The 23,371-nt window shown below is 44.0% G+C and overlaps 1 protein-coding gene across 2 annotated transcripts; it reads left to right on the top strand.

Moving 5' to 3' along the window:
• Positions 1 to 144: 144 nt before the first annotated feature.
• PGAP4 (post-GPI attachment to proteins GalNAc transferase 4) lies at positions 145 to 21,749 on the top strand. 2 transcript variants are annotated; one of them, XM_040481852.1, is made up of 3 exons: positions 145 to 256; positions 10,093 to 10,239; positions 17,806 to 21,749. In XM_040481852.1, the coding sequence occupies exon 3, from the start codon at positions 17,883 to 17,885 to the stop codon at positions 19,092 to 19,094; it is 1,212 nt and encodes a 403-aa protein (XP_040337786.1). In that variant the 5' UTR covers positions 145 to 256; positions 10,093 to 10,239; positions 17,806 to 17,882; the 3' UTR covers positions 19,095 to 21,749. The 2 variants fall into 2 exon arrangements, with proteins under 2 accessions (XP_040337786.1, XP_040337785.1); XM_040481851.1 differs by lacking the exon at positions 10,093 to 10,239.
• Positions 21,750 to 23,371: the final 1,622 nt, after the last annotated feature.

Here is a 23,371-nt window from a genome sequence, read left to right as displayed (position 1 = left end):
CCCCCCCCCCCCCCCACAAGCTGGTCGCTCCGCAGCTCGCAGGTCACATGGCCTGCCGGAGCGCGGGGACCCGGCGCGGGAGCTGCGCTGCGGGAGGAGGCGAGGCTTCGGCGCGCACCCGAACCGCGCGGCACCCGCTCCGCTCGGGCCTCAGGGTCGGGCGATGGCTCCTCAGTGGCGATGAGCCAGCCAGCCTAGGCGACACTGGAGGCGGCCCTCGGCGTACGCGGAGGACGGAGCTGACCGCCTCCACCGGGTAGGTTTGCACTGCGTGCGATATGCCCAGCCCCTCTGGCATCGCGGCCGGAGCGCGGGGATGAGGATTACCGGGGCTGCCGCTGGCGCGGGGAGAGCAGCGGCGGGGGCTTGCGCAGCTCGGGAGGGCCTGCGCCCCCGGCCGTGCGCTTTGAGCAGGCGAGCTTCGCCGCGGCCCGGCCCGGAGGTCTGGCCGCTTCCTGCCGGGGGACTGCGGGGACCCCAGAAGGGCTTCCTCCGCGGACCCCAGAAGGGCTTCCTCCGCGCGGGCGGGGCCGGTGTCAGGGCAGGGATGAATGAGTGTCGCGGCGAGGGCATCTTTCCACCCTTCGCCTGCCTCGGCTGCGCCGCGAGGCCGACAGGAAGGCGGGAGCCGGGCGCGTGCCAACCCAGGTTAAGACCCAGGTCCTGGGAGCCCAGTCGGGCCGCACAGCCGAAGAGCGCATCGCCTAATGGCCGCGCGCTTGAGGCGAGGGTTCCTCCCGCGTCAGCCCCTCGGGCTAATCGGGCTCGCGGATTACGCGCTGCTGCGGCGTGGGGTTTCTGCGCAGCCGGGGACCGAGGAAGGGCGACCCGGCAGAGGAAGGCGTCGCTCCCAGCTCCCGGAAAGACAGGCTGAAGGGAGCCACCTCCGCGATCGGAACCGTTAGCCTCGACCGACGAGTAGGGAAACTGAGGCCCAAACGTGGCGGGGACTGCCCAAGGTCGGCTGCAGGAACTAGATCCGGGACTGTGGACTCCAGCTCCCATTCTGTTTCGGCGAGGAATAGAGAGGACCACCCCCAGGTAGTCGCATCATCGCCCTGGCCTCTGGGCGCGGGCGTTGCCGGTTCCGCACTGCGCCCTTGGTAGTCAGGGGCGAGAGCTCCTGCAGGGTGGGTGTGACCCTGTCATCCCCTGCTGGTCCCTTGCTGTCCCCGGGGGAACCGCAGAGCGACTCCAGTGATCTCACTATGCAGACCATTAGCAAAACCTGCAGGTTCAGTGTGTGCGTGTGCGTGTGCGTGCACGTGTATTTATTTCGCCAGGAGAACTGAACCTGGTAAGGCGATAGCTTTTTTAGGGGTGCATTTCTAGAGTGCACTGTACCAGGTACTTTAGGAGGCGACAAGAGAAAGCTATGTGTGTCTAACACCAATATTGAATCTTAAAAAAGGGTAAGTGTATTACAAAGCATTCAGGAAACAAAAATGTGAAGGAGAAAATAAAGATGACAAAACTTCATCTAGATTGTTGAGATTTTCTGGATGTCTTCTTAAAGGTTTCTCTGCATGCACACATCTAAACCAATAAGATGGACAAAAATAGTATCTTGTTTTAATTTGCATGTCTGAATCGCCCCCCCTCCCCCGTCCCCGGGGCAGTAAATACCTTTTTCCTCTGTGTACTGGCCTTTTGCATCTGTGTAGGTGAACTGTCTTAATTCTTTTGCCCCCTTCCAACTTTTTTTTTTAAATAATCTCTACACACAAGGTGGGGCTTGAACTCGCAACCCTGAGATCAGGAGTCACAGGCTCCACTGCCTGAGCCAGCTAGGCACCTCTCTTTTGCTTTCTTTTTCTTTTTCTTTTTTTTTTTAATTTTAAAAAAAATTTAAATCTAAGTTAGTTAATGTATAACGTAATAATGATTTCAGGAGTAAAATTTAGTGATTCATCATTTACACATAACACCCAGTGCTCATCCCAAGTGTCCTCCTCAATGCACATCACCCCCATCCCCCCACCCAACACCCTGCCAGCAACCCTCAGTTTATTTTCTGTATTTAAGAGTCACTTATGGGTTGTCTCCCTCTCTGTTTTTATCTTATTTTTGTTTCCCTTCCCTTATGTTCATCTGTTTTGTATCTTAAATTCCACATATGAGTGAAATCATATTGTATTTGTCTTTGACTTGTTTTGCTTAGCATAATTCTCTCTAGTACCATCCATGTTGCAAATGTCAAGATTTCATCCTTTCTGATTGCCAATTAATATTCCATTGTATATATATATATATACACCCACATCTTCTTTATCCATTCATCAGTCGATGGACATTTAGGCTCTTTCCATACTTTGTTATTGTCTACTGCTATCAGCATTGGGGTGCATGTGCCCCTTCGCATCAGCACTCCTGTATCCTTTGGATAAATACCTAGTAGTGCAATTGCTGGGTCATAGGGTAGTTCTATTTTTAATTTTTTGAGGAACCTCCATCCTGTTTTCCAGAGTGGCTGCACCAGTTTACATTCCCACCAGCAGTGCAAAAGAGTTCCTCTTTTTCTGCATCCTCACCAACATCTTTTGTTGCCTGAGTTGTTAATTTTACCCTTTCTGACATGTGTGAGCTGGTATCTAATTGTGGTTTTGATTTGTATTTCCCTGATGATGAGTGATGTTGAACATTTTTTCATGTGTCGGTTGGCCATCTGGATGTCTTCCTGGGAGAAGTGTCTATTCATGCCTTTTGCCCATTTCTTCACTGGATTATTTGTTCTTTGGGTGTTGATTTTGATAAGTTCTTTAAAGATTTTGGACACTAATCCTTTATCTGATATGTTATTTGCAATATCTTCTCCCATTTTGTCGGTTGTCTTTTAGTTTTGCTGATTGCTTCCTTTACCGTGCGGAAGATTTTTATCTTGATGAGGTCCCAGTAGTTCATTTTTGCTATTGTCTCCCTTGCCTCCGGAGACATGTCAAGTAAGAAGTTGCTGCAGCTGAGGTCAAAGAGGTTTTTGCCTGTTTTCTCCTCGAGGATTTTGATGGCTTCCTGTCTTATTTGGGTCTTCCATCCATTTGGGGTTTATTTTTCTGTATGGTATAAAAAAAGTGGTCCAGGTTCATTCTTCTGCAAGTCACTGTCCAGTTTTCCCAGCACTACTTGCTGAAGAGACTGTCTTTATTCCATTGGATATTCTTTCCTGCTTTGTCAAAGATTAGTTGTCCATTTCTGGGTTCTCTGTTCTGTTCCATTGATCTGTGTGTCTGTTTTTGTGCCAGTACCATACTGTCTTGATCAGATTACAGCTTTGTAATACAGCTTGAAGTCCGGAATTGTGATGCCTCCAGCTTTGGTTTTCTTTTTCAGGATTACTTTGGCTATTCGGGGTCTTTTCTGGTTCCATGCAAATTTTAGGATTGTTTGTTCTAGCTCTGTGAAGAATGCTGGTGTTATTTTGATAGGGATTGCATTGAATATATAGATTGCTTTCGGTAGTGTCGACATTTTAACAATGTTTTTTCTTCCAATCCATGAGCATGAAATGTTTTTCCACTTTTTGAGTCTTCTTCAATTTCTTTCATAAGCTTTCTATAGTTTTCAGTCTTTTGCTTTTCAATTGGAGTGTCTTTCTGTTCCTGACTTTTAAGCACTCTTTGCACATTACACATTAAAGTAGTAATTCTGTCATTTATGTTGCATAGTGTTTCCTAATCTGCCTAATGTCAGCTTTTCATCTTTGACCATATACAAGTTTAACTTTTTACTTAGTCATATATTTTTTCAATGGTTCTGCTTATGGACTTTGCTGTTAAGGTCCTTTCCTAAACCAAGTTTATGTAAATATACTTCTGTATTTTTCTTCAGGTACTTTTAAGCTTTTGTTTGACAGTATTAATATGAAATTTATTCTAGTGTAAGTTATAAAGTGGAGTACTAGTTTACTTTTCCTGCATAGTTAGCCAGTTGCTGCAAAGCTAGTAAATCCATTTTTCACCCCTGATTTAAATTGCTTCAAGTATGGCAGATTAAATTATTACATGTTTGTATCTGTGTGGATTTCTGCATCTGTCTATTTATTTATCAGTACATTTTGGTGCCAGTGCCATGTTATTTTAATGACTGAAGTTTTATAGTAGGCTTTAAGGTCTGGTTAGACAGATTCTCTCTTATTACTCTGTATTATTTTCCTGGCTCTTAGGAAAATCAATTTTATTGAAGCATAGTTTACATGCAATAAAACACAGCATTTAAATGTGTATTTTGAAGAATGTTGTCAAATGTAACCACCATCACGATAAAAATTATGAAGCATCACATGCATGATTGATGTCATCACTGCACAGGGCTAATCTTTGATATATCCCCCCAATGTCCGTATATATGCCAGCAAAGTAAGCATTTCCTGGCTGTTTTTATTAGTACGAATTCCAGAAAATCTTTAGAATACTTTCATCAAGTTAACTAACCTTTCCCTGCTCCACCAAAAGAAGCAAACAAAATTTTATTTGGATTTCTATTGGATTTTTGATAACAACGGCCCTCAGGGTATAAGGGCCCTGGCAGACATGTTCACCATCCCAGTCAGTGCACAAGACTCAGTATTTGTTGAATGAACGTTTAATAATTGCCATAAAAGTAGCACGTGCTCTTACAGAAGTGTTGAAAGCAAAACAGGAGTCTTCCATACATTCATCTCCTACTAAATTATATTCCATATTAAAAATAGAATGACCATACTATGTACATTTTTTTTTTTTATAATTTGCATTGACATAATTTGCATTCTTTTCCCTTTAGAGACTTAAAATCTGCTCAGTTTGGTATAACAAGTTATCATAGACCGGGTGGTGTAAACAGCAGAAACATTTCTTTCTGAGCCTGAAAACCTGAGATCAGGGTGCCAGCATAGCTGGGTGCTGCTCAGGGCCCTCTTCCTGGTGAATGGATGCCACTTTCTCGCCGTTCTCACTGGCAGAGGGCAAAGAGAGGAAGAAAGCACACTCCCATTTCTTCTTTTTTTTTCTTTAATTTTTATAATGTTTATTTATTTCTTGAGAGAGAGAGAACGCAAAGGGGAGAGGGGCAGAGAGAGAGAGGGAGAGAATCCCCGCAGGCTCCACACTGTCAGCTCAGAGCCCAGCTCGGGGTTCAAACTGACAAACCATGCGATGAGCTGAAATCAAGAGTCAGAGGCTTAATGACTGAGCCACCCAGGCACCCTTCCCCATCTCTTTTTATAAGGGCACTAATCCCAGCATGAGAGTTCCACCACAAAGACCTAATTACCTCCCAGAGACCCCATATCCAAATACCATCACGTGAGGATTAGGGTTTTTAATATAGGAATTTTGGGAGAACACATTCAGTCCATAACAGAGACCTCGCCAAGACTTTGGCGTTAGTATGTTAGTATGTTTGGCGTTAATGTTAGTATATTTAAAACTTTCTCTTCCTTTTTAATGGCTCCTTATCATCCCTTTGTATAATTATCTAGAAATATGTTCCCTGTTGCTGGGCCTTTTTTTTCCCTGCAGCTCCTCCTTCTTCCTTTCCTTCTTTCTCCTACCCTCCCCTCTCCCACTTCCTCCCCCCCTTTATCTTTCTCTTTCATGCTGTTACAAACAAAACTGGCGTGAACCTTCTTTTTCTATCTTTGATAGCATGTGTTGGGATTTCTGCAGGATAGATTCCTAGAAGTAGAACTTCTAGGTCAAGGGGGATGCATACATAAAATTTTTATAGATACCCGGCTCAACTTTCCTTCCAAAGGTTGCACAAATGTATTTGCAAGTGCCTGTTTGTTGAACTAGGCCACTCCCTCTTGAAGTAAATTGAATTGACCTTATGTTAAATGTAGAGACTAGTTCCGGAAAAAGAGAACTCTATCGCCTCTTTCATTAGTGAGGCTTTCCAGCTAAGAAAACGTTATTTTTTTTCTCCACTTACTAAAGACTTTCTAAGTATCTTTCAGTAGAATTTTATAGTGTGTGTGTATATTCCACATATTTAAAAAAATTTCATCCTGGGTATTTTAGGGTTTTTAACCTCATTTTGACAGGGATCTTTTATCCCATTGATTAATTTGGTTATTATCTGATTAGGTGAAAGCAGTGTGTGTGTGTGTGTGTGTGTGTGTGTGTGTGTGTAATATTTTTACATATTAATTCTGTTATCAATCGCATTTTGAAACTCTTTTACCATTTCTAATTATTTGTCAGCTGATTTTCTTGGGTTTCCAATCTGTGCAGAAACAGTAGTGCATATTGGTTGAAGATGTGGGTTCTGGAACCTGACTGCCTGTGTTCGAGTATTTGAGTTTTGCCACCCACTGAAGAGCTTTGTTAACTTTGGGTACAAGTTAATTCTGCCTTAGTTTTTTGAGGTATAAAACAGGCTGAATAATAGTACTTCTCCTAAGCTTCTTTAAAAAAAAATTTTTTTTTAACATTCATTTTTGAGAGACAGAGTGTGAGAGGGGGAGGGGCAGAGACAGAGTGAGACACAGAATCCAAAGCAGGTTCTAGGCTCTGAGCTGTCAGCACAAAGCCCGATGCAGGGCTCAAACTCACAGACCATGAGATCATAACCTGAGCTGAAGTCTAATGTTTAACCGACTGAGCCACCCAGGCACCCCTCTCATAAGCTTCTTATGAGGATCACTGAGATGCTTAGAACAGTGTCTGGCACGTAATAAGTGCTCAGCAAACACGTACAAATAAGTTGATCTCTGCACATTATGTGGCCAGGCTCTTTGATACTCCCAATTTTATAGCTGAGGAATTGAGTCCCACAGAGGCCAAATGACTTGACTATGGGCATTTATTAGCTCAAAAACATTGAGCCTCTTCCATGCATAGAGTTCTGTGATGAGTCTACAAGGAATACCAAAGATAAATCAGACTGAATCCACTAACAAAGGATTTATAAGTCTAATTGACGCATAAGTCAGGGGCCATAAATAAAGCCATGGAAGGCAGCAGGCATTGGGGACAAAATATGGGCTTTGGAATTTTTCTTCTGTTTTAAGTTCTTGCTTTCAACTTGGTAGCATTTTTTTTTTTCATGTAAATGGAATTAGTTCCACTGCTATTTGAGAGTTGCTATTTTGGTTAAATGAAATAGATGTAAGAGTCTACTACGGGACTTGGATATATAGCAGGAGCTTAATAAGTGGTAGCTATAAATAGATACAGTCTAAAGTAGAAAGTGACAAATGAAGGTTCTGGGGGGAACGTTTATGTAAAAGGCCCAAGCAGTTGAGAAACAAGAGATTATTTCTGGTTGGGGGAGATGACGGTTGGCTTTCAGAAGAGGTCCCCCCCCCTTTTTTTTGTTAAGATTATTTATTTTGAGAGAGAGAAAGAGCACAAGCCAAGGAGGGGAGGAAAGAAGGAGAGACAGAATCCCAAGCAGGCTCCATGCCATCAGCACAGAGCCCGATGTGGAGCTTGAACTCATGAATCGTGAGATCATGACCTGAACCAAGATCAAGAGTTGGACCCATAACTGAGTGAGCCACCCAGGCAGCCCAGAAGAGGTTCCTTTGGAGCTGATTCTTTTTTTTTTTTTTTCTTGAGAGAGAGACAGAGAGAGTCTGTACATGTGCATGAGCCAGGGAGTGGCAGAGGGAGAGAGAAAGCGAGAGAATCTCAAGCAGGCTCCACATCCAACGTGGAGCCCAACTTGGGGCTCGATCTCACAACTGTGAGATCATGACCTGAACCAAAATCAAGAGCTGCCTCTGAGCTGCTTCTTGATGGTTGAGTAGACTGTGTGAGGAGAAGAATAGAGTCTGGAGAGATAGCTGAAGCTGGATTTTGAAGAATCATGGTGAAGAATTTGGACTTCATTCTATAGTCATTGGGGAATCCTAGAACAGTTCTGCAGAAAAGAGTGCCATGTTCAGACCCATGCTTCAGAGCATCAGATGGATGCTGGTGATGTAACACATTACCATCATTTCTGCTATCTTTCTGACAAATGGCTTTCATAGCCAGTGTCTCATTTTGTCTTCACAGTGCCTCCATACATGAGATATTTTTAATTTTCCTATTTGACAGCAGCAAAATAGTCTCAGAGAGATCAAATGATTTCTTTACAAATGGACCTAATTAGCGAGTGTTGGGACCAGACCTGCACCCAGATCTTATGGCTTTGAATCTGTTGGTCTTTCTGGAAGTCATAGGCCTAGTTAGGAGGCTGTTGCTGGTAGCCAGCCTGGAGGTGATGATGAGTAGCGAGGGTGAGGCAGTGCAGAAAGGCATGGCTGTGGGAGGGGAGGAGAGAAGAGAGGTTTACAAGAGGCCATATGGGTAGCATTGCTGGGATTTGCAAGTGACTGGCTAGGAGTGAGAAGTCAGAACATACTGGTCTTTTGGACCCAAGGTGCCTGGGGGTATGGTGGTGCCATTCATGCATGAGGGCTGACTTGGGAAACAGTCCTCTTGACTGCTTATCTCTTCAGGCTAAGCCTGGTATACTGCCTCACATACCCCTGTGACCCCTTCAACTTAATTTTCAGAAGCTGCCATAAAATGTAACTTGTCATTGTTGCTCCATTTATTCATTCTAGCCCTATTTCACGTTCATTTCTTGGTGTCTTTGTCTTTTACTATCTTTTCTGAGCCCTCCATCCCAGACATGGTAACAGGCATAGTCCAATTTACAAAATGGTTGTGTTTCAAAGTGCACTAGAAAGGCCTAGATAAGAATTCAGGAATCATTATGCCATAGTATCCAGGCTGTAATGGTGTCATTGTTTCCAGGCCACCTCACAGATGCAGGTCAGTCCACAACATCACTGGAGCATGGTCCTGAGCCAGTGATGCTGTGGGTGACTATGGAATTCTGTAAGAAGACAATCGGGGTGATAATGTAGACATGGTCCTCCTGCCCCACCCCCACGATTGGGCTGGGAGTAGAGAGCTCCTTCCCTTGAACTACCAATTCAAAATCCTTTGTTTTAAGGTAAGTTATCTTAAAACCAAATCAGTAAAGTGAAATAAATTATAGGTGGCCTTGGACACCCGACCCCACCGTGCAGCAATTGGTTAAATCCTTTAAGAAGATGCTTTAAATAGCAAACAGAACGTAGTCTTGAATGCCTACCTCCATGTGGTTGGATTTTAGGCAGACCAGTCATCTGATTATTAAAGGATCTGTTCCCACCTCCTATGGTCCAAGATGGGTGGACTAGATTGTATTATTGTTCAAGATATTTTCTTCTTTTCTTTTCTTTTTTTTTTTTTTTTGAGAGAGTGCATGTGTGCAAGTGAGGGAGGGACAGAGGGAGAGAGAGAGAACTCTAAACCAGCTGTACACTCAGGATGGAGTCTGATGTGGGGCTCGATCCCACGACCCTAGGATATCAAGAGTGCGATGCTCAACCAACTGAGCCACCCAGGCACCCCTGTTCAAGGTATTTTCTGCCCCTTACTGGAGAGACATATCTTTCCCTAATCATTGGTTTCAGGCTTGGCCATATGTCTTTCGGTACCCCTTCTTGCAGGAAAATTACGTAACTGTTGTGTTGAACTTAAGAGTTGTTATGTAACCTGCTCTGGTCAGTGAAATGTAGGTGGACATGATGTGTGTCATTTTTGAGCCGTAGCTTTGAGAGCCAGCTTGTGGTTCACTGTCTGTTTCTTTCTCCTCCGCCACAAAACGAGCAATGTCCAGAAAAGAGGCAGTTCCATCTACCGGGGGCCTGGAGTGCAAATGACAGGGAGCAGAGTCTCAGCTGATCTGTAATGGCCAAGTAACATGAGCAAGAATTAAGCCTCTTTCTTATAAAACCCGGAGATTTAGGGGTCATTACCGTAGTCTCTTTTGACTAATACTGAGTATAATGATATGGCAGCCAGATGCCTTATGAGCATTTTAGAAATGTCGCCTACTCTGAACAAATTGCTAGAACTTTCTTTTTTCCTGAGGGCTTAGAAATTGGCCTGCTGCTTTTGCTTTCTATTGAACCTTCATTTTCCCTTCCTCTGCTCTGTGGGAGGAGTACATTTCCCTGCCCCATTGCTTCAGCTAGTGCATGGTGAGTGGACTTAACGTGTGGCATGCTTAAGTGAGGCTGTAAGTGAACCTTCGTGTTTTGATTCTTGTGTATCTGCCATCCACCAAAAGAGCATGCCCCGATGGCTGTTTCTTCTGACACTGGACCTGGAACAAGAATGACATGAAACGACCTGATTCCGACCTGCGGGCTAGAGCTGAACCCAGCTGAACCACAGCTGTGCACAGATCCGCGAGCAAGAAATGCATGTCCTTATCGTAAGTTCTAAAGGTCTAGGCTGTTCCTCACCCCAGCTAAGAGCTTATCAATGTATGTGGGGACCATGTGTCCTCGGAAATGAGTCCTATTCCTTCCCTGAACGTCAGGAGAAGAGCAGTCTCGCTACCATACTTTTTTAATTTATTTTGTTTTAATTTTTAATGTGTATTTATTTTTGAGAGACAGAGAGAGAGCATGAGCGGGGAGGGGCAGAGAGAGAGGGAGACCCTGAATCTGAAGCAGGCTCCAGGTTCTGAGCTGTCAGCAAAGAGCCCGACGTGGGGCTCGAGCTCACGGCCCGCGGGATCATGACCTGAGCCAAAGTTGGATGCTTAACCAACTGAGATACCCAGGTGCTCCTCACTACCATATTTTTAAAGCAAGGTATTTCTGAGATGTTAATGATTTTATTGACCCCAGAGGGGAAATTGCCTGGGATTAAAGGTCGTCTTTATGTCAGTACCCGGTGCCTCGGTTCCTGACCCAACTGCCAGAGGGAAGAGAGAGACAATCAGGAGCCTAGGGTGGCAAGGGAAGGATACGGCCTGAGCGCAGCAGCCCAGGGTGGCTTGGAGAGAACAGACATCTCCTTAATTTCGCTGGCCCCTCTTTAATAACAAAATCTAAGGGAAATCATCATGCTTGCTTGATAGCTTCAAGAAAGGCTTCTCCCCTTCTATCCACCTGCCACATACAAGCCTCTTTTGTACAGAAGTGTTGAAGGCAGCCCCACAACCACACCAGGACCCTCAGCAAGATCCTAGAAAATAAAGCAGGAAACCACAGGCCAGGAAGGACTTGGATTTAAGAGTGTGCTGTCAATCAGTTTGTTCACTAAGTAAATACTTGTGGACTTATATACAAGCAAGTACACTTATGTATATTTCCCCCCTTTTCTACACAAATGGTAGTGTGCTATACATACTTTCTGTGTCTTCTGTAACTGAAAAAAATATCTTAACAGTTTTTCCATATCTGTGCATGAAGAGTTTGCTTTTTGTAACTTTTTTTTTTTGATGAGAACACTTAAGTTCTTCTCTTTTAGCAAATTTCAATTATACAATACTGTATTATCAACTGTAGTTACCAAGTTATGCATTAGATCCTCAGACCTTGTTTATCGTACTTTTTTTAAAGAGCTTATTCACCTTAGGGGTCGCTGGGTGGCCCAGTTGGTTGAGCATATGACTCTTTTTTTTTCGAGCATATGACTCTTGATTTTGGCTCAGGTCATGATCTCACTGTTCGTGAGTTCAGACCCCACATGGGACTCCTCGAGATTCTCTCTCTCTCTCTCTCTCTGCCCCTCCCCCAAAATAATAAACTTAAAAAAAAAAAAGACCTTGTAAGTAAAAGTTTATACCCTTTGACCAACCTCTCCCTATCCCCGCACCGGACCCCTTAGCACCTGATAACCATCTTTCTTTCTTTCTTTCTTTTTTTTTTTTAAATTTTTTTTTTTTTTCTTTTTTTGAGAGAGAGAGAGAGGGAGAGACAGAGCTCAAGCAGGGGAGGGGCAGAGAGAGAGGGAGACACCAAATCTGAAGCAGGCTCCAGGCTCTGAGCTGTCAACAAAGAGACTGATGTGGGGCTCAAACTCACAAATTATGAGATCATGACCTGAGCTGAAGTCAGATGCTTAACCGACTGAGCCACCCAGGCGCCCCATGATAACCACCTTTCTATTCTGTGTTAGGTTCCACATTAGATGATACCATGCAATATTTGTCTTTCTTTGTCTTATTTCACTTAGCATAATGCCCTCCATATTCATCCATGTTGTCACAAATGGTAGCATTTCCTTTTTTTCTTTAAAGGCTGAATAATATTCCATTTCATAGATATACCACATATTCTTTATCCATTAATCCATCGGTGGACATTTGGGTTGTTTCCATATCTTGGCTATTGTGAATAACGCTGCAATGCCAGATACCTCTTCAAGATAATGATTTTCTTTCCTCTGGATATATACCCAGATATGGAATTGCTGGGTCATTTGGTAGTTTATTTTTAATTTCTTGAGGAACCTCTACATTGTTTTACATAGTGGCCATAGCAGTTAATGTTCCAGCCAACAGTATACAAGGGTTCCCTTTCTCTACATCCATGCTAGCATTTGTTATCTCTTGCCTTGTTGATGGTAGACATCTCAGTAGGTGTGAGGTGATGTATTATTGTGGTTTTGATTTGTTTCTATGATGATTGGTGATGTTGAGCACCTTTCCGAGTACCCCATTGACTGTTTATATGTCTTCCTTGGAAAAATGTCTATTCAGGTCCTCCTTTGCTCAATTTTAAATAAGTGAGTTATTATTATTATTATTATTATTACTGTTGCTATTGAGTTGTATGAATTTTTATATATTTTGAATATTAACTCCTTGTCTAATATGTGGCTTACAAATATTTTCTTCTGTTTTATAAGTTGCCTTTTCATTTTATTGATGGTTTCCTTTGCTGTGTGAAGGCTTTTTAGCTTGATGTAGTCTCACTTGTTTATTTGTGCTTTTGTTGCCTGTGCTTTTGGTGATAAATCCAAAATCATTGCCAACACCAGTGTCAAGAAGCTTATTCCTGGGGTGCCTGGCTCAGTCGGTTAAGTGTCCGACTTCGGCTCAGGTCATGATCTTACAGTTTGTGAGTTCAAGCTCTGCATCAAGCTCTCTTCTGTCAAAGAGATTGCTTCAGATCCTCTGTCCCCCTCTCTCTTCCTTCCTTGCATGCATGCTGTCTCTCTCTCTCAAAAATAAATAAACATTAAAAAAAAAAAAGAAGCTTATTTCCTATGTTTTCTTATAGGAGTTTACAGTTTCAGGCGTTCTGTTCAAGTCTTTAATATATTTTGAATTGATTTTTGTGAGTGGTCTAAGATAGGGATCCAGCTTTTTGCATACGGCTATCCACTTTTCCCAGCACCATTTATTTATTTATTTATTTAATGTTTATTTATTATCATTTATTCTGAGAGAGAGTGTGTGTGCACGCGCGCAGGGGAAGGGCAGAGAGCGAGGGAGAGAGAATCCCAAGCAGTGAAGAACCAGACACGGGGCTTGATCTCATGAACCGTGAGATCATGACCTGAGCTGAAAACATGAGTCAGATGCTCAACCAACTGAACCCCCAATTGTCCCCCAGCACCATTTATTAAAGAGATTATCCTTTACCCATTCTATACTCTTTGCTTGTTTGTCATAAATTAATTGGCCATCTATGCAAAGGTTAATTCTGGGATCTCTATCCTGTTCCATTGGTCTGTATGTCTGTTTATGCCAGTACCATATCTTTTTGATACAGCTTTGTAATACAGTTTGACGACAGGAAGTGTGATGCCTCCAGCTTTATTCTTCTTGCACTAAATTGCTTTGGCTATTCAAGGTCTTTTGTAGTTCCATACTAATTTTAGGATTGTTTTTTCTATTTCTGTGGAAAATGCCATTGGAATTTTAATAGATATTGCATTGAATCTGTAGATCATTTTGGGTAATATGGACATTTTAACAATATTAATTGTTCTACTCCATGACCACAGAATATCTTTCCATTTATTGTGTCATTTTCAGTTCTTTCAATAATGTCTTATAGTTTTCAGTATACAGATCTTTCACCTCTTTGGTTAAATTTATTCGTAAGTATTTTATTCTTTGATGCTCTTGTAAATGGGGTTGTTTTCTTAATTTCTCCTTGTTAGTGTATAGATACGCCACTGATGTTTGTACATTGATCTCAGATCCTGCAACTTTACCAAGTTCATTTATTGGTTCCCACAGTTTTTTGAATGTTGGGGGGCTATTAGAGCCAGGTGATCCAGAGGCTCATCCCTCAGGTTATTGCCACAAAAGCTGGGGCACCAGACCTATGTACAAGTGCCTTCCAGAGAGATACTGGCGATCTGGTGTTATCATTGGAGGGGCCCATGGAAGAAGGTGGAGAAGTGCCTATGAGCTCCCCTGGGCTCTGCACAGAATCTCAGCCAGCTCCTAGATATGTGCTAAGTTAGAAGCTGGACCCTCTGGCAGGTGCTTATAAAGTATGCACTCCAAACCTTTCCAGGGAAAAACTGGGGGATAGGCGTTTTTTGCCTGCTTCCTCCATGATGAGCCCTGGAGGGGACAGAAGTGGCAAGTGCCCATGAACTCACTAAGAACTGCTTCTTTCTTTACTATGGTCCTGTTGGTCCCCTGGATGAAAGCCCAGTTGGCATTTAGAGCTAGACGTTTTGGGCGCCCATCCTTCAGGTGGGAGTCCTAAAATTTGGAGTGCTAGATATGTGTGTGCTCCAAACCCTTTACTTCTCAGAAAGAAGCTGTGAATTGGGAGTTCCCTCCAGATTGTATGGTGCTGTACTGGGGGTGGGGTTTATCGCTCGTGTGTGTTTCAGCCTTTCCTACCTGATTCAACGTGGGTATTATCTCATTTTCCCTGTGTGTAGGAGTTGCTCAGCTAGTTTCTGGATTTCTCTCACAGGGAATTTCTCACGGTGTAGCTGTACATTTAATGCATCCATGGAAGGAGAGAAGTGCAGGAGCCTTCTATGTTGCCATCTCGGTCTCTTCCAAGTTTGCTTACTTTTAATGGGTACTTTGTATTCCATTCTTTGGATGTACGATAATGTATTTGACTCACTCTCAACCGATGGGCACTTGGCGCTATTTTGCTATTACAGATGATTCTGCAAGTCATTTCTCACATATGAGAATATATACCTAGGAAGGAACATTAGAAATGGAATTGCTGAAGGTGCCCCGGTGCCACAATTGGTTAGCGCACGGCACTTACACAGAAATGGAATTGCTGAGTCGTTCGTGGTTTTCTTAGATAGTCCCAGATTACTTCTATGGAGGTCGTGCTGATTTATACTCCCATTAGCAAAATATGTAAGTGCCAATTTGGTAGGTCGTCCTTTGCATGGGCCAGGGACAGCTCCCCTAAGGAGATTGTACTAAAGGATGAGAAAAAGCAATCTGTATGAGGAAGCAGGGAAGGGGGTGGACCAAAATGTTCCAGGGTGAGGGAGCTGTGGGAGCAAAGGCCAGGAGTTGGGTAAAAACATAGCATAGTCAATGTTCTGAAAGATCGGTGCATCTAGAGCTTTCCTGCCAATTGGCGACATGTGGCTGTTGATTACTTGAAATGTGACCAGTCTGAATTGAAATCTGCTGTAAATGTAAAAGATACACTGGATTTCAACGACTTAGTACAAAAAAAAAGAACATAAAACACCTCATTAATAATTTTTTCATATTGGTTTCATGTACTGTGTTTAAAATATACTATTAAAATTAATTTCATCTGTTTCTTTATAAGTTTTTACTCTGGCTGCTGGAAGATTTTATTGTACTTTTTAATTTTTTTTAAACATTTATTCATTTTTGAGAGACAGAGCATGAGCGGGGGAGGGGCAGAGAGAGAAGGAGACACAGAATCCCAAGCAGGCTCCAGGCTCTGAGCTGTCAGCACAGAGCCCAATGTGGGGCCCAAACTCAAACCTGATCCTGAGCCCACAAACCCACGATCATGACCTGAGTCAAAGTCAGACGCTTAACCGACTGAGCCACCCAGACGCCCCAAGGAAGATTTTTAAATACATGTGTGACTCGAATTATATTTCAATTGGACTATGCTAGTCTAGAATAAGAATTGGTAAACTACGAGCTGCTGGCCAGATTTGGCTTACAGCTTGTTTTTATGTGGCTGGAGCACTAAAAATAGTTTTTATATTTTTAAAGCGTTTTCAAAACGAAAAAGCCTAAGAAGACTGTGCAACAGAGATAGTATGTGGCCCACAATATCTGCAATATTTACTGTCTAGCCCTTTACAGAAAAATGTTGCCAACCTCTAGTTTTGAGCAACTTGAGAAAGGGATGGTAGAACGAGATGACAGAGAAGACAGAGTAGGGCACAGTCCAGATCATACAGGGTCTTGTGGACTATGATAAGACGTTTGGATTTTATTAACAGAGCAATGGAAAGCTACAGAAGGGTTCTAAGCAGGAGAGTGATATGATCAGGTTTATATTTTAATGTTTATTTTATTTTTGAGAGAGAGAGAGAGAGAGAGAGAGAGCAGGGGAGGGGCAGGGGGCAGGCAGAGGGTCAGAAGCAGGCCCAGTGCTGTCAGCACGGAGCCCAATGCGGGGCTCAAACTCACAATCACGAGATCATGACCGGAGCCGAAGTCGGATGCTTAACCAGCTGAGTCACCCAGGCACCCCCGGATTTATATATTTAAATGATAACTGTGTGCATGTACACACACACACACACACACACACACACACACACACAATCTTTAAACATCCCTCCCCTGGGACTTATCTGGACTAGAGTGTCACATTCTTGCTTTACCAGAAACTGTCACTGGAAGAGAGTGTTGAAGGAGTATGGATAGTGATTTCACACCAAACACAGAGCTTGCACAGTCATCATAATCACATTTTCATCTTTGCACTCATGATGTGCTTGGCATTCTCCAAGCTGCATGCCTTATCTTGTATTTTGTTCCTTCTTCTAAGTGGGTACAGCTCTCTTGGGTAATAGCAAGAGTAGGGAGGACAAGGTGAGCAGGAAGCCACTGGAATGACTCCATTCCCCAGCAGGAGTGTAAGCCCAATCCAACTTCAGTTCTTGGCTTCTACTAGGAATGATATGAAACGGGTGAGGCCATATGGACGTGCACCTACATCATTTATTAACTCCATTGGCCTGAGCAGTTCCAGGGGGAAGCAACCAGTCTTGTGTACTCGGAACATTCACACACCAGCAGGGTTGCATAGAATGCAAACCTCTCCCTGCCATTTCCCTCTTCAGGTCCTATCCGGATCTCTTCCTAGTACTGGGGTAGTCTGTCTCACCTCTGGGATCTCACAGTATAATCTGCTTCTGATGCTGACATGGGACTTCCTTGAATTACTGTGTCACGGTCCTATAGAGAGAGGAGTGGTATTCTACACAACTCTAGTGGGCTGGAAGGTAACTGCTGTAATAAACGAGTCTAAAAATTATTAGTGACTAGACACAGTGGTTTACGTCTTACCTCCCACATAGCCCCCTCTAGACTGGGAGGCTGCTCCGAGATGAGCAGTGGGAGGGACCTCTGTTCTATGCAGTCATTCAGGAGCTCAGGCTCCTGCCGTCTGGTGGCTCCACCTCCTCCAGATCCACGAAACCTGTCCAGTAGGTTGGCAAATGGAGAATGAGAAAGTCGAGAAGGCACATCCACTCTCAACTACGTTGGCCCAGAAGCCACACCTATCATTGGCTCACATTTTCCTGGCAAGTCCTAGTCAACATGACCTCACCTGGAAGATGATGGACTAGGGAATGTGGTCTTTCTGTGTGCCCAGGAAGGGAGGAACACGGATATGGCAGCACTGAGCCCTGCAACACAGCCTCATGTGGTACCTGGTCAGGTACCACACAAGATAACTCACAAGCTGGGGAGTTTCTTCCAAATGTGTGCACACTTTATTATGCTTCTGACATAAGGGGCTTAGGTTTACTGTCTAGTCTTTAGGCACTGCTTACTGCCTCTTTTACCATTCTGTCCTTCCTCTTTCTTTAGGTGTCATCTGTGCTGAGGTGGGCCTGCGTTCCAGGATGGTTTGTTCTTGGGACCAGACCTGACCAGAAGTTGACCCCATGAGCACGTCAGCCCCTCCAGCTGCCATGCTCCTCCGGAGGCTGAGGCGGCTCTCCTGGGGCAGCACTGCTGTCCAGCTCTTGATCTTAACAGTGGTGACGTTCGGCTTGCTGGCCCCCCTGGCCTGTCACCGCCTTCTGCACTCTTATTTCTATCTGCGCCATTGGCATCTGAACCAAATGAGTCAAGAGTTCCTGCAGCAAAGTTTGAAAGAGGGTGAAGCTGCCCTCCACTATTTTGAGGAGCTGCCCTCTGCCAACGGCTCAGTGCCCATCGTCTGGCAGGCCACCCCCCGCCCCTGGCTGGTCATCACCATCATCACCGTCGACAGGCAACCTGGCTTCCACTACGTCTTGCAGGTGGTGTCCCAGTTCCACCGGCTTCTTCAACAGTGTGGCCCCCAATGCGAGGGCCACCAACTCTTCCTGTGCAACGTGGAGCGTAGTGTAAGCCATTTCGATGCCAAGCTGCTGTCTAAGTACGTCCCCGTGGCCAACCGCTATGAGGGCACCGAGGATGATTATGGCGATGACCCTTCAACCAACTCATTTGAGAAGGAGAAGCAGGACTATGTCTATTGCCTGGAATCCTCCCTGCAGACCTACAACCCAGACTACGTCTTGATGGTAGAAGATGATGCTGTTCCAGAAGAGCAGATCTTCCCAGTCCTGGAGCACCTTCTGCGGGCTCGCTTCTCCGAGTCACACCTCAGAGATGCCCTCTATCTGAAGCTCTATCACCCCGAGAGGCTCCAGCACTACATCAACCCTGAGCCCATGCGGATCCTGGAGTGGGTCGGTGTGGGCATGTTGCTGGGGCCCCTGCTAACCTGGATATACATGCGGTTTGCCAGCCGTCCGGGGTTCAGCTGGCCTGTCATGCTCTTCTTCTCCCTATACAGCATGGGTCTAGTGGAGCTGGTGGGCCGGCACTATTTCCTGGAACTGCGGCGGCTGAGTCCTTCCCTGTATAGCGTGGTCCCTGCCTCTCAGTGTTGCACCCCAGCCATGCTTTTCCCTGCCCCTGCGGCCCGCCGGACCCTCACCTACCTGTCTCAGGTGTACTGCCACAAGGGCTTTGGCAAGGATATGGCACTCTACTCACTGTTGAGGGCCAAGGGGGAGCGGGCCTACGTGGTGGAGCCCAACCTCGTGAAGCACATTGGGCTCTTCTCCAGCCTCCGGTACAACTTTCATCCCAGTCTGCTCTAGTGTTCCAAGAAATGCCTTTCTGAAATTGGCCATTCTTGGCGATTCCGATATCGAGCTCTTTCTTTGGACGTGGTTGCTTGCAGTCATTTCATTGTTTAAGGTTGTTAGGGATCTAGGCACTGAGGCAGCTGAGAACATACACATCAAGAACCCTGGCTTTGGTAACTCCAGCAGGATCAGATGTTGGCCCTGAGTCGGGACCCCTCTCCCTCCACACAGCCATACTGCCTCATGCAGTCTGACCCACCCACCGAGGGGGCATTTACATACCAGTTCTATTCTCCAACTGTTTTCAGCAATGCTTTGTGATAGAGCTGGTGACTGCCAAAAAAAGTGTGCATAAAGGTAGGACTGTTTTAGGACTTTAAAGGTAGAATTTGGTGAAAGGTGAGATCCTTTTGAATTGATTTCTTTCTTTCCAGGCATGAGAATGTGTGTCCAAAGAGGCAGGACCATGTTGCTAGGTTCCATTTGTTTCTTTGACCTGGTGTAATAAAAGCCAGTAAAATCCATTACAGGGCCTGGCGACTTGGAGGCAGGTGATCACGTTTCTGTTTCCTGGTGTTTTTTTCCCCCACACATCTGTAGTGTACTGCTAGTCAATACCGCTAGTGAGAACTTTAAGTCACAGCAAGATCTACAGGCACCTTCTGGATCATCAAAACCAGATTTCTTATGTTCAGTAGTGATTCAGTATTGAATATTCCTGTCATATTCTGATTCTTTGAAAATTGGACATTGCCGAATGATATAAAATGGGTGAGCTCACTAATAGCGTATCCTTTTCCCTTATTTTTCTGGCTAACCATTCACCCTCACTTTTTTCGTCTTCTGGATATCATGGTGTAAGAGAAAGAAAAAATGTAGACTATGAAGTCAGAAGGCCTGAATTTTTATTTCAGATCTCTGCCATGCCCTAGGGATGTGAACTTGGGCAAGTTATGACCACTCTGAGTCTTAGTTTTTTCACCTGTAAAACGGGGATGGTGATACCTACCTTTTAAAGTTGCCTTGAGGATTAAATGACAGAATGTATGTAAAACAGCTAGCAAGTGCTTATCCCATAGAAGGCACTTGACGAACACTAGTTCTTTTCCTAGAATAAGCATATGAAATTCAAGTGTATTTTGGATAAAGATATTAGTGATACTGTTTAAAGTGTGCAGTAGGGCGTAGGGCTTCCACATGGGGAGCAGTCATTCTGGACCAAACTACTAGAATAAAAGGTGACTTGGCATTGTGACTTGTGAAGAAGGTGTAGCTCAGCTTTCATCTGGCGCCTCTTCCAACCAAGCCAAAAATAATTGTTCATTTAAATGGGAAATGGTCTGAGACTCCTCTTGAGTTTATTCCAAGACTAGCATCTGAAAATTACTTTTCTCCAAAGTTCCACGTAGATGTCCTCGGACAATATTTATCAAGCCAGTGGCCAACAAGTCCCTTTGTGAGGATGTGTGTCTACATTGGATTTCAAGTGTGTTGTGTGGATCATTTGTTTCGGTGCCATGCCTTCTTTTGCTTTTTAAATTTCCGGTAAGCTTCCATTTGGAGAACCCCTCAAGAGCACTGAGGCAGTACATGGGGGTTCCACACCACATTTTGCAGGTGGACAAACCGAGACCAAGGGATACGAAACAACTTCTCTGGGTTCACACGGCTGGACAGCAGCAGAGCCAGGATGGGAACATAGCTCCTCTGAGTTCCTGCACTTTTTTCTTAACCACATTCATTTTATAAATATCTATGTAATCAAATTCTCTTTTGTAGAATCTGATTGTAACCTGGACTGAAAAAATGTCTCTGTAAGCTAACATGGTAGACCCTCATTGTCCCGTTGGTCTTGGGGAACAAACAGGTATAAGTATGTGTTGTGTTGTTATCGTGAGATGTTACATGTCCCTCAGGAATGTCCAAAGTGAGCAGAGCTACTAGATGACTTATCAAGATGTTCAGACTCCACTGCTAAATTCATCTTCTCTCAGTGACTGGTTTATCCCCGTGTTCAGGAACAGAACTGCCTTCAACCTACAACTCATTAGCATTTGTTCTATTAACAAATGGATCTCCTCATGAATGTTTTGTGCACAACGACAGGAGAGTCCAATCTAAGCTAGCCAGGCAGAAGATAGGGAATCATTGCTGGTCTATATTTCTGCTCTTTCTGATTCAGTTGTCTACCGCATGCAGACATCCCCTCCCTTGACTCCTGGATGGCTAAAGCCATTTTTGCCTTGTCTCATTTCTCTGCCTACACAAAGAAACCTTCCCCCATAGACCTTAACTAGAGTCTACCGTCCTTGGACATTTTCTGCAGATGCAGGCTTCGTTCTGCCATTTTGTCCCCACCCGCATCTAGCTCTCCCTCATACCTAGAGTCCATTTTTTGTATGTTGTCCTTCATTAGGACAGTTGACAGCTTTACACCAAAGCTGAAGTCTCATTTAATCCTAAGCAAGGGGGCTAGAGGAGAACTAAAGTCCCCTTCCCATAACAAAGGACATAGGTCACCGGGAGGATGAAGGTCTCTAACAGAATCTGCTCACCTTTCAGGGTTTAAATTATGGTCAGGCCTAAGAAGCTCCCTATTGCGACTGAGTGTATTTGCATAGACATATCAGTTCCAATAAAAGCAGCTGTTCCACTGAGGCATCCTGAGAAGACTTTTGTCATTCCCTCTCATTTCTGTGGATGGATTTTCTAATGTGGTGAATAATAGAGAAAATACACACACACACACACACACACATACACACACACACATGCCATTTTGGAGTCCCAAGGTAACCATTCACAATTATGGGCCGTTTGCTTAAAAATTGATAACTGATTTTGTTGTATTTCTTGAGTGGAAACATCTGAACTGTGCATTCTTTTTTATTGTTGTTTAAGGAAAGAAGGGTAAAAAATACTACAGTACAACTGGAGAACACAAACTGAATTAATAAGATGGTAGGATTAATCTAATTTGCCGTGGATACACCCCTCATTTGGTAGAATTTATTTAATTGGCAACTTAATTTCGGTAGAGAGGCATTATAATTGGAGTTGATTACTGTGGGATTTTTATATACTCCATGATGCATTGTGAGTTACAGTAATGCATGATATGAAACTGGCTAGTTTTAAGTCACATGAACCATTTGGATATTTTTATCTCAATTACAATGAATTTGCTGAGAAATGCTCATTAACTGGCCCTTTTTTTTTAGGTTGAATTTTATATTGAAAACCTTTGGGGGCCATGTCAAAGATGATTGGAAATGTGATTAAAAAGTACTTAATGTATTAGAACTGCAGTGGAAATGTGCTGTGGCTTCCAGGTCCCTCCAGTCCTTGGGTTGCAGGATTGTTACGAGTCATCACTCTGTAATAAATGGGGATTTTTTGGCTTAGAATTTAACAGATTTTCTTGATCTTTTCCCATATGATCTACACAGAAATGTGGATTAGTGAACTGATTTAAAGAAAAAAAAAAGGCATCTCTGTTAATAGTTTGGGGTAAAAACAGATGAAAATCCAAAGCCAAATGATGAATTTCTCAAAAAGAAACAAGGATCAGATTGTGTAAGTATGTAGGAATGGGGTAGCTTTAAGATGTTCAAGAGATGAGAGAAGACAAAGATGTAGAGTAGAGCAGAGGATCTCGCACTTGTCACCTGTTCAAGTTTATTTATTTTGAGAGAGAGAGAGAGAGAGAGAGAGAATGAGTGGGGGAGGGGCAGAGAGAGAGGGAGGGAGAGAGAGAGAGTCCCAAGCAGGCTCCATACTGTGTGTAGAGCTCGAATTCATGAACTGTGAGATCATGACCTGAGCTGAAGTCAGACGCTTAACTGACTGAGCCACCCAAGCACCCCTTTAAGATTTTAAGTAATCTCTACACCCAACATGGGGCTCGAACTCACAACCCTGAGATCAAAAGTTGCATGCTGCACCAACTGAGCCAGGCGCCCCGTAATAAATTCTTCATGCGTGCATCACCATCATGAAATTGTCATAGGAACAGCCTGTGAAGAATGCATAGGAACTAAACAGTGAATGGTAAATATTCTGGATATATAATGCATTACTTTGCTAGGGCCTGACTTCTTACTGCATTTAGAATAAAATTCAAACCTCCTATGTTAATTTCCAGGCCAGATGGAACCGTCTGACTTCATGTCTTAGTGCCACTCCCATCCTTGTTCTCCAGGTTCTAACCACACCAGCTTGCTTTCACTTGCTTGGACTTGCTACGCTGTTCTTATTGTAAGGCCTTTGTATGGCCATCCTCTCTGTCT

The sequence above is a fragment of the Herpailurus yagouaroundi genome, unplaced genomic scaffold (genome assembly GCF_014898765.1).
Source record: "Herpailurus yagouaroundi ecotype Mexico unplaced genomic scaffold, PumYag 160, whole genome shotgun sequence".
NCBI lineage: Eukaryota > Metazoa > Chordata > Mammalia > Carnivora > Felidae > Herpailurus > Herpailurus yagouaroundi.
The sequence above is the reverse complement of the archived record's forward strand: the minus strand, read 5'-3'. Positions and strand labels throughout refer to the sequence as shown.